Source organism: Pholcus phalangioides, unplaced genomic scaffold (genome assembly GCF_987345545.1).
Source record: "Pholcus phalangioides strain wild (caught in Gottingen) unplaced genomic scaffold, Ppha-v1.0 ptg000027l_1, whole genome shotgun sequence".
NCBI lineage: Eukaryota > Metazoa > Arthropoda > Arachnida > Araneae > Pholcidae > Pholcus > Pholcus phalangioides.
The window spans coordinates 14,016,936-14,027,780 of NW_028301617.1; the positions used below are offsets into that span (position 1 = coordinate 14,016,936).

Genomic DNA, 10,845 nt, shown 5'->3' on the forward strand with positions numbered 1-10,845 from the left:
ATCGCCAATTATCGCCAAAAATGACGCCAAAACCGAGCAAAGTTGCCAAATATTGTTAAAATTACGGTAAAATCACAATGGCGGGAAATGAAACGTTACTGCAAATTGCAGTGGATTAAAGTTATTTTCACGAAAAAAATGTTCACCGAGACAAATGTGGGAGATAAATATTCTCATTTGTAGCTGTAATTATCATAATATAGTTTATTAGTTGAAAAGTAATTTCAATCTTTGACTTCAATAAAGAATAAAAATTCAAGTAAGCGTCGTGTAAAATACGGGAAAAACCGGGACACATTTGTGAAAAAGTTGGGATGACCAAAAATACAGAAAATACCGGGACTGTCCCGGGAAATACGGGACGTATGGTCACCCTATTTACAAGAGGCATGAAAACTGGCGTCTTCATCGTTTGCCGCCATTTTGTCATCGATATTTTTATTAGAGCATAGTTTCTCATCATGTGAAAAGGTATGAGACCCCTTGAAAGATCAAAATTCGAAATTTCATAAAATATTCAAACATAGATTACTAAGATTTATGCATTAATGAGATAGAGACTTTCACCAAAAAAAAAAAAAATTATATTAATAAATTTACCAAGATTCTTGTATTTGTGATCGATTTCTCTAATAGTATTGGTGACCGAATGAACTTTCTATTTCGTGAGCTTTCTTCCTGTTTAATCTTTCTTTTACTGGACGCTTGACCTTTATTCTTTATTCATTTTTTTATATTTTTTCAGATGAACGACCGGCTGATTATTTGCGCTTCGTTCGTCTTCCAGTGGTTATGATGGAATTTTGCGATGAATGGGACGGGATAATGAACAACAGAACGAATAAATTTTGCGCCGGAGGAATCCCGAACTATGATACCTGCCAAGTGAGTACGCCACAGCAACAACATGTATATCTGCTTACTGCTGGAAACATAGATGTCAGAGATAACATTTAGAGCAATATACAGGGTAATTACTTGATTCCTCTTGACGCATTATAGGCGAACCGTTGATCCCAGAGACGTACTTCCAATTAGAAAAGGTATTCAAAAAATGCGTGGACCTCAGATAAAATTATATACGTCATTCATGTTCAACGGGTTGTGCAAATATTGAAATAAAAGAAAATTAACTTTTTATACGAACACCTGTCCTAAAAACCCCCAATTAGAAAGTTGTTGCTCTGTTCTGAGATCAACATAACAATTCCACGTTTCTAAAGGCAATATTCACTGAGATATTTGAATTGAAAAAATTGAAACCAACACAGAATGGGCTTGTCCGTTAGTTTATGCTGTTTTCTCAACTTTTCTGCGATTTTTGAATTCGGAGATTTACATTAAATAAGTGACAGAGCATTGTGAAGGCATATGCACGTCTGAAACGCATTACTAGGGAACCACGGTAGCCAAAATAAACATTCCGAAAGTGATTGTTGAGGCCCAGGAACCATCGTTGCCTATTTCGGGCATTTTCCCTGATCTGACGAACTTTTAAAGTAACCTATCTTTCAAGTCGGGTACCGTTCGGTATATACGCAAAATTTGGCGATTTGTACAGAGACCATACACGCGCACACAGACAGGCTCACGGAGAGAATATAAATTTTACATACATAGATAAATGTACAACTTTTTGCAATATGAATGGCGTATTTGAGGTCTACACGTTATTTGGATCAACGGTTCACCACTAAAATGCGGCGAGGGGGAATTAAGTAATCACACTGTATATAAGAACAAAAATATATTTGCACAAATACTGTACTAACTCTACAAAGGCTACAAAATACATATTGCCAAGGGAAGTGGCACGGAATAGATTATAAAAAAGACTGGGTCACGTATCATCACCTTATGAGAGTTGTTGTTAGATTGTCTTAGCAACTTCTACGAGAGTGTGGAAAACAAACCAGATTATTAGCATGTGAGGAAATTATAGTGCAAAGAAGTACGAATGCCTTTTTTTTAGCCTTGCAAACAACATTTTAACACGCGGGAAAAGACGCAAAAAACGCATTTACGTCAAAACTTACGACACTCCGGGTCTCAAGAAATGTTGATTTTTCACTGTGTGATAAGGCAATTTTATTAAGGGTGAGAGTACACTGTAAAAGTTTGATAAAAGATGTTTTACAAAACTTGAAAAACCAACAAATCTAATGGTTACATTCGCTCGAATGTTACCGATGCGCTTCGATGGTTGCATTTTTCAAGTTTTATAAATGAACTTGTAAGACTTTTGTAGTGTAATCTCGGCTTAACTCAAACTTTGACATACCATAATTCCATCCTATGACGTTATATCGAGATCAAAGACTACTCTTTTTAGATACCTCGAATTCTATGATTTACAATGATTCTAATTCTTCCCTTCTAGCAAACCAGGAAAGCATGCTACCACTACACCACTAGAGACACGACACTGCCTTCCTGATTTCAGGCACTGTAACGTGAGAAGCTGAAGTAGAGGCGTAAGGGAACGAGCAAACTGAGCAGCATGCAGTGTTCGCGAGTGACAGACCCGATAGCGGTGACGTCAACATGCCCCACCACGCGTAGCGAGGGGATGTGCATATTGGAACACGGGTTCATTCGTGAACTCTGGACGCAGGCTTTAAGCCACAGATACACGGAGCATTCAACAGGCAACGAGCCGGGGGAGAAGTTAATAAAAAATAAAATGACTTTGTTGGACTCTAACTGCAAAATGTGCAGTAGGTGACCACAATCGACATCTTCTATAGCAGAAAACCTCCACGCGAAGCTTTTACTTCACTAAAGTCGTCCATTTCACCTGTAGCTATTGGATATAGCAGGCCGACGTATGCGAAATCTGTACCTTTTCTTGCAGTATATCCAATGACTATAGGGGCCTCCTCACACGGGGACACTCATTTTCAACTATAGAAGTCATGACTTGAAAGTTGAGTTGACTTATGTTTACTTTGGAGAGATACGGAGTTTTCAGTGCCGTCCTAACGCATGGGCCTACCTGGGTGTCTTAAGAAAATAAGAACTATGACAAACTCAGAAACATAACAAGTAGCTGAATTTTTCAAAAATTTGCAAGGAGATAGGGCCTCAGAAAAATCACTGGGACCTGGAGCCTATGATGCTCTTAAGACGGCCATGGGGGTTTTCCCACATACTGAGCGCCGTCCTAACGCATGGGCCTACCCGGGTGTAGCGCTGGTGCTAACAAAAAAGCGCTGGTGCTGTTCACTTGTTCTATCAAAAATATATATATATACAAAAAGAATTATATTAAGAAAAAGTAAAAAATGGAATTTTATGAGTGAAATAGAACTTATGCAGTGTATGTGGGTCTTCATCAGGGGGAACCGTATTCATGGTTCGAAAAAAGTAGTCGTTTCTGAAGGGTAGCTATGCCTAAATGCATTAAAAATGCCAACCCTTGTTTCCCGACGCCCCCGGAAATGTCGTTGAAGAAAGTGGTTGGAATACTGTTGCCAGATGCAGTTTTGAAAAGATTGAGGAGGGCTGTATTGAATTCCTGTTTATTATTACAAATGTGTCCGAATCTACAAATTTGCGAAATGAGTGTGTTTCTGAATATTTTGGTGTTGATGTTTGAATGCCAGTGGCTTAAACTGTTAACAGAGAAATCAAAGTCTTCTCTTTTGTCATAAACACCTGTTTCCCATTTATTGTAGCTTTGTATATTTTTGTATCCAGGAACATTATTATGTCTCCTTTTGTGATTTCCTTCAGAGAAAGCTTTTCAGGATAGATGTTGGGGGAAAATGCTGCTAAAAATGTATTGGTTGAAAATGATTAGATCATCAATGTACCGAAAGCCAACAAAGTTGTATTGCAGTGAACAAAAATCCAAACTGCAATACAACTTTGTTGGCTTTCGTTACATTGATGATCTAATCATTTTCAACAAAAATGCAATTTTAACAATATTTTCCCCAACATCTATCCTGAAGGGCTTTTTCTGAAGGAGAAACAACAAAAGAAGACATAATACTGTTCCTCGATATAGAAATATACAAAAACAACAATAAATGGGAAACAGGTGTCCATGACAAAAGAAAAGACTTCGTTAAGTTTTTTCCAAAATAACAATCTCCCCTTTCTAAAGGTGTGTCCGGTGATTTTTTCGTTTATTTATTTTTGACATTTTTCAGAATCCTTGTAAAATATTCACTTTTTTGTCAAAAACTTCAAATTTTTTCCTTTTTCTTCATATAATTCTTTTTTGTGTGTATATATACAGGGTGTTCCGTTAATTGATTGACAAACTCAGAGGGTTGTTAGTAGGCATCAAGAGGAACAGAAATCGCAATGGTGTCGCAAACAACGTTGAGAGGGTGAAAATCACGACGAAAAACGCATGCAGGCTCTGAGTCTACATGAATGGTAATAGACCTGAGTTGTGCTCGGTCTGAAAGAAAGAAAGCGCTATTGCGGTAGTAAGCACGTGTAGCAGTTGATTGTCTGTTTCAATGAGTATCGTGATGGCTGACTAGTTGAACACGGAATACGCTGATATGCATCTGATTTACGGTCGAGCAGATTGCTATGGGCGCTTAGCACAGCGGATGTACCAACAGCAATATCCGATGAGGTATCTAATACCTCGACGTTACATGGCCAAGGAGGTAGATTGGACCCACGGGGCCCATTGCTTTTCTTCGACGTTAGCCAGATCTCAATCCGTGTGATTTTTTCCTTAAATCACTCGTTTATCCGACGCCTGTGGACACGCCGGAAGATCTCATTGGGCGCATTGTCGTCGCAGCGGCAGACATAAAAAGCATACCTGTTATCATCGAGCGTGTCCGGGAATCGTTTTTACGTCGTTGTAGACTGTGCAATGACGTCAGCGACCGCCACTTCCAACAAATCTTGTAATAATTAATCAAATAAATCTTTTTGTAGTTATTATTGTCCTTTTTGTCGTTCCAGCGTGACGTCGAAACCTGCACGCGTTTTTCGCGATTTTCACCTTATCAACGTGGTTTGTGACACCATGTTCCTTAGCAATTTTTGTTCCTCTTGATGTCTACCAACAACCCTCTGAGTTTGTCGGTCCATTAACAGGACACGCTTTATATATATATATTGTGTGACGTATATTTATATTTCATACATTCCATTCGAGATTGATTTAGTGTTAGGGTTGCATCAGATGTATCATCCATGTATACCGAATACTCTTCGAAAACACGTTTTCGATGTTCTTCACGATCTATGTCACCCAGGCATCAAAGCCACTACACGTCTTGTCTGCGATCGCTTTGCATGGCCTTCAATTCGCAAAGACTACGCCATCTGGACTCGATGTTGTGTGCCTTGCCAAAGGTCAAAGGTGCACAGACATACTGTTTCCGCTTCTGGTAGAAGAGCAGCATCTCTCGGTCGCCGAAACATCAGATCAACTGACAGGAGAATGTTTTGTCTTATGAGCGATGGCGAGTATCCGGTGCTCTTCGCTCCGACATTGTGGTGTCAAAGACGGGCCCGGGTGCGCTTCGGAAGATTTTTGCGGGTGGCGCAGGTGTCGCAATTCTTGCACCACTCTTCCACATCGATCCTGGATTTGTCCCAACATAAACGTTCACGGACTTTCTGGAGAGTCTTAATCATGCCTAAATGTCCACCAGTCGGGCTTTCGTGAAATTCTTTTAACACTTCTTTCACACGGGCTCCTTGGCAGGACGAGTTGCCACCGGAACGTCTTTCTATCCTCCGACTCCCATCTGCGGTACAGCACGCCATCTCTCATCTCCAGAGAGTCCCATAACGCCCAGTATCTCTTGGTTGTCGGACTGGAAGAGGCGACGTCTTGCCGTTGGTTTACTCCGGGTGGATTCCTTCAACTACATGATCGGTCATATGTCGGGATCTTCTAGTTGGGCCTTCCTGGTGTTCTCGTCGCTACAAGGATCGTCCCTTGAGATGTTATCCGTCTTACTATAAGGTTCACTGGCCCGTACATTTCTTCTGCTTTGGGGCCACGACGACTAGGATGTGAACCCGGTCCTCTCGTCAGGGTGTCGGCATTTCCATGCTCTTTTTCTTTACGAGGCTGGATCGTCCTCTTGATGCCATCTGACTCTCGTGAGAGAACAGTTCCGGTCCTGCCATTGGTCTTGTCTGCATCGGCGATGTACTCTTTTTTTGCTTCTGGAATGTCCATCACTTTCCTTTGAAGTACTTCGTTACGACCACATCCGAGTAGGGCGATACATTCCTCCGGCGTGTGCAACTGGTCATTTCTCGTGTCCAAGGAAAATCCGTGTTTCCTCAAGAAGTCCAGTCCGATGATACACGGGTCTTTTATGTCGGCCACGAAGATGGTGTGTCGTTAGGTGACCGTGGCGAACTTCACTGAGACTTCCAATTTTCCGCGCACAGTTATTTTCTCTCCTGTGACTGTCTGCAGCGTCAACGATGGTGGTACGTAGAGAAGTCGTTGCTGGGACTTCCGAGCCAGGTCCGTCCTGACGAAGCTCACGTTGGCTCCGGTGTCGATGACCATCCTACACGGTAGTCGATCAATCTCTCCTCTTACGTGGAGTGCGTGGTCTACTCCGTGCAGCTGTGAGACGTGGTACACTCGGCATGGAGCATCTTCCGTACCGGTAGCTGCGACTGAGCATTCGCTCCAGGGTTGCCTTTTCGTGGCGTTTCCAGCTTCCCAACGACTTGTCTTTCTGGGTCCCACGATCGTTCTTGGCACTCTTCAGGAGATCTTTCAGCTCTCTGACGGAAGGTTTGGATGGGTGGCATATATTTCAGCAATACGTGTTCAATGATATGGGAGTGGAATGGAAGAAGGGTGGCAAAATTTATAAAGCTTACTGGCAGCCAAACCATAAATACACAGTGGCGTAGGACGCTCGAGCACCCCTGGCCTAAGCTTAGACTTTATTCTGAAATCGAAATATTCTCCTTCCTTACAGGGAAACGAAAGTGTTTTAGACTTATGGTGCTCTGTTGAAAACTTCATGTACGAAATTTTCATTTCTGAATTTATCCTGCCAGGTTGCTCGGTACAGGGTCGCAGCTGGGGAGGGGGCAAGTAGGTCTTTTGTCGAGGGGGGCCAGATATCTCAAGTAGATAGGTGCTTCTAAAAATGGGCTCCTTACAGACGATGTCAGGCAGGACTAAGCGTGTTCATCTCTCACAACGGATTAAGGCACTCACGGAAAAACGGATGGCACAGCGGTAACAAATAACAGGTTTATTGCAACAATTAACACTTAAACATAATTACGTTAGAAGTTAAAATATGCTTCACAGCACTAAGGGCTGCGAGCAAACAGAATGCAAATTTACATTTGAGAATCAAAGGGTACAACCAGCGAGTGAACGGAGTGAAGCAGCAACGACATAACATAGCTCAATCCTTTTATACACAGCATACATTTCACATTTTTGAGGATATGCAAAGGACATGATCCGTGCAACAACCGTGAATCGGTTGTGACGAAGATTGGCAGCGACTCCTTGCACGTCACTACAAGCATCGATCGATTCAGCCGTTGGATTGAAGTCGTATCGATGCAGGACATCCCAGCAGCCACTGTTGCTTCAACATTCTATTCTGGTTGGATCAGTCGTTTCGGAACCCCTGGGAAAATAACTGACCACGGTCGACAGTTCGAAAGCTTCATCTTTCATGAATTCACGAAACTCCTTGGCATTCAGCACATCAGGAGAACACCTCACCATCCTCAAGCTAACGGGATGATAAAAATAGTTCATTGACAACTGAAAGAAGCTCTGATAGCTAGGCCAAACATGAACTGGGTGAACACACTTCCAACAGTCCTGTTTAGGGCTACAATCCTGCTACAAAGAAGACCTCAAAGCCACACCAGCACAACTCGTATACGACACAGAGCTCAGATTGCCTGGCGATCTGATCACCAACAGTTGTAACAACATACCGTGTCCCACAGAATTCGTCTCCATTCTAAGGGACCAGATGCAGCAGCTACTACCAACTCCTGCAGCGACGCATGCTGAAAAGGGATTCTACGTACATTCGGAACTGAACAACACCACCCACGTCTTCCTGCGGTCAGACACAGTGAAACGAGCACTCGTCGCCACTTACAACGGACCGTACGACGTGCTTAAACTTGGTGAGAAGACATTTTGCCTTCTCATAAAAGGAAAACCGTCCACGGTATCGGTCGACATTTTAAAAAACCTGCCCTTCTGCTTACCGACAGTGTGCCTCAGCCAACCAACAAAAAGACAGATGCATACGTGCCAAAAACTTCCTCCATCGTCCGAAAAGCAGCATCCTGAAAAAGACACTGACCAGCAAAAATATTTGGAAAACCGTCTACGTTCATCAAAGCACGTGACTTTTAAATTTTAATTTTTGTTATAATGCTCTTTATTAGCTTCTATTTTACTGCAATTTGGTAGAAATCGCAACGAAAAATCGAAGGACACCTCACATTAAGTAACAAACAACGCACCGAGGTTGCAAGCTGAACCAATTTTCGATGGGTGAAAAGACAGTTTTTTAGCATTTCACGTTTGCGACAATTATGTCGTCTGATGACGTTATACTGAGATCAAACTCCCATCACTAAAAAATGTGATACTTCATCTTCCCAACGAAATGTTTAACATTATTTTCGGCCATTTTATCTATAAGATCAAACTATTCAACTATTTGAAATCTGTGGTCTGTTTTTTTTTTGGGACGATCAAAAATCATGAAGATTTATAAGACCTATTTACGTCCAAGCTCACGAAGAAATAATATTGGAAATGAAAAGTCCATCTTTTTTGCATTATCTCCTAGTTGTCAGTGCCTCTGTGTTCGAAAAAAATCTACAATTTTCGTTCAATCTGTGCCACTTTTTGCTTAAATGGTCCCATTATAAAAAAAAATTTGTTGCATTAAAAGATCTTTTCAAAGCAAAAATCTTGATGTAAAGAATATTAAAAACTTAAAAAACATTAAATAATCGAGAATTTTAGAAGGAATTGGGTATTTTAACCATGCCAAAGAAAAAAGGGTTCGCGCAATGATGTCCGATCAATTTTAGAATGTATTTTTTCGCTGCGCGCCCAGTTTTCCAACTGCCCATGATTCGGTTCCAGTCACTTGTCAGAACTTTCTACGAGAATGAAATTGTCAACTTGCCTCTTTTTAACACGCAAATCTTTTTTTTTTTTCTCACCTGCAAATATGTCACTACAAGACATGAAAGTAGTTACTTTGATGATGTCATACGTACATGATGCTTTTTTTCTATTTTCGTTTAGAACGCCTCTTAATTACGTAATTAATTGTAAGTGAATGATCAGACTGTTAAGTTAGCTCCCGAAAAATCGTTCGGTTCTCCCTTTATCTATTGTCTTAAGGAAAACTAAAAAAACAAAAATCTATTCATTTTTTCAGGGAGATTCAGGAGGACCCCTACTTTTACCTGTACCTCAGATCAAGGACTACGTTGTCGTAGGTACCACTTCATACGGTTATGACCAGTGTGGAGTAGATTTACCAGGATTGTATGTCAATCTGGCAGCATATTCGGATTGGATCTACAGTGCCACCGAGAGTGCCTCCTGCGAACCTTGTTTCGTCGATTTTATGAAGTAAAATATTTGATTGCTTTGTGTGGTTATCGACAGTCGGAGACCATCTGCTAGCAGCATAATTGTATACGAAACACGACTTATGTGATTCCGCAAGCGATAGAATTACGAAATAAATCACGTCGTTAAATATTTATCTAATGAGCAAAATGTTTGTTTTTGTCTCAAAATTTGCTTCATAAAAGTTGTCATTGTTTCGAAGACGGTATCAAGGTGACAATTTATAACGAGAATCAAACTTTGAATCATCCACTACACGAGCTAATAAGGGGAATTATAAAAAGTAAAGGCCATTTTTTTTGTTATCTATCTTAAGAAAGTTGAAGTATTCGTATGTTCTATGCTGATTGTTAATACTGTTGTCGTGACGCGTTGGCTTGCCTTAGTGTTATCAGTTGAATAGAGGGCCACTAATAACGGGGTTCAAGTACTGGAACATCACTGTCCCGTGGAGAGAGGGAGGAGCTACGTTGGTTCTTAAGAGAAACCTACTTGGGAAAAGGAGGCTACAGTGAAACCTGTCGAAGATGGACGCACTGTATAAAACGGAAACCTGTCTTGAATGGAACAAAGACATATTCTAGTGGATAATGAATGCTTTTTCCATGATGGGGGGAAACCTCTTTAAGACAGAAAGTGTCTAACGCGAAAACGGAACGCATATTTAGTGTATTTTCGATTTAAAAAAAAAACCTGCTGAAACGGAAAGAATTTTTGGCCAAGTTCACGTTTTTGCAATACCTTCTAAAGAACCTTCTTGCTCTAGAAGGTGTTGGTTTTTGTCCCCGTTTTCATGAGAAAAAATTAAATCGTACCAATTTCCGTTTTCTTAGGGGACTTCTTGGAAAAACGATAAATGCTAACTATTTTATCTGAACTGGTTTCACCCTAGGCTCCAAGTAATGGTTATTATCTGCGGCTTTCGGGAAAAGTGTGGTAGCTATTGTGCATTCACAACAGAACTGCTTGCGCACAGACGCAAACATCAATGGTCAACAGCGTCGCTCCTGATAGAGGTTATGACGCCCCTAGGAGCCACGATGCTCACTTTGGGGAATACTGCCGTAATGGAAACATTTTTTTTTATCGAATTCATGTACGTTCGTGAATTACTCAAACCCAATGATAACATCTTTGTGGAAGTGTCAAAATATGAGTTACAGACGAGTAATATTGAATTTTTGTGTTAAAAGTCATATATCGAAAGTGCTTTTGACACAAGGGATGGTTCAAACAGAGAT

General features: G+C 41.0%; 1 protein-coding gene across 1 annotated transcript in view; it reads left to right on the forward strand.

Annotated features, from left to right (window-relative positions):
* Positions 1 to 9,723, forward strand: part of LOC149068507 (trypsin-3-like) — a 42,852-nt gene extending 33,129 nt beyond the window's left edge. Inside the window, exons 6-7 of the mRNA XM_089251872.1 lie at positions 746 to 885; positions 9,408 to 9,723. Of these exons, the coding sequence (XP_089107998.1) occupies positions 746 to 885; positions 9,408 to 9,608 (341 nt within the window). The 3' untranslated portion in view covers positions 9,609 to 9,723. The remainder of the gene's footprint in view (positions 1 to 745; positions 886 to 9,407) is intronic.
* Positions 9,724 to 10,845: the final 1,122 nt, after the last annotated feature.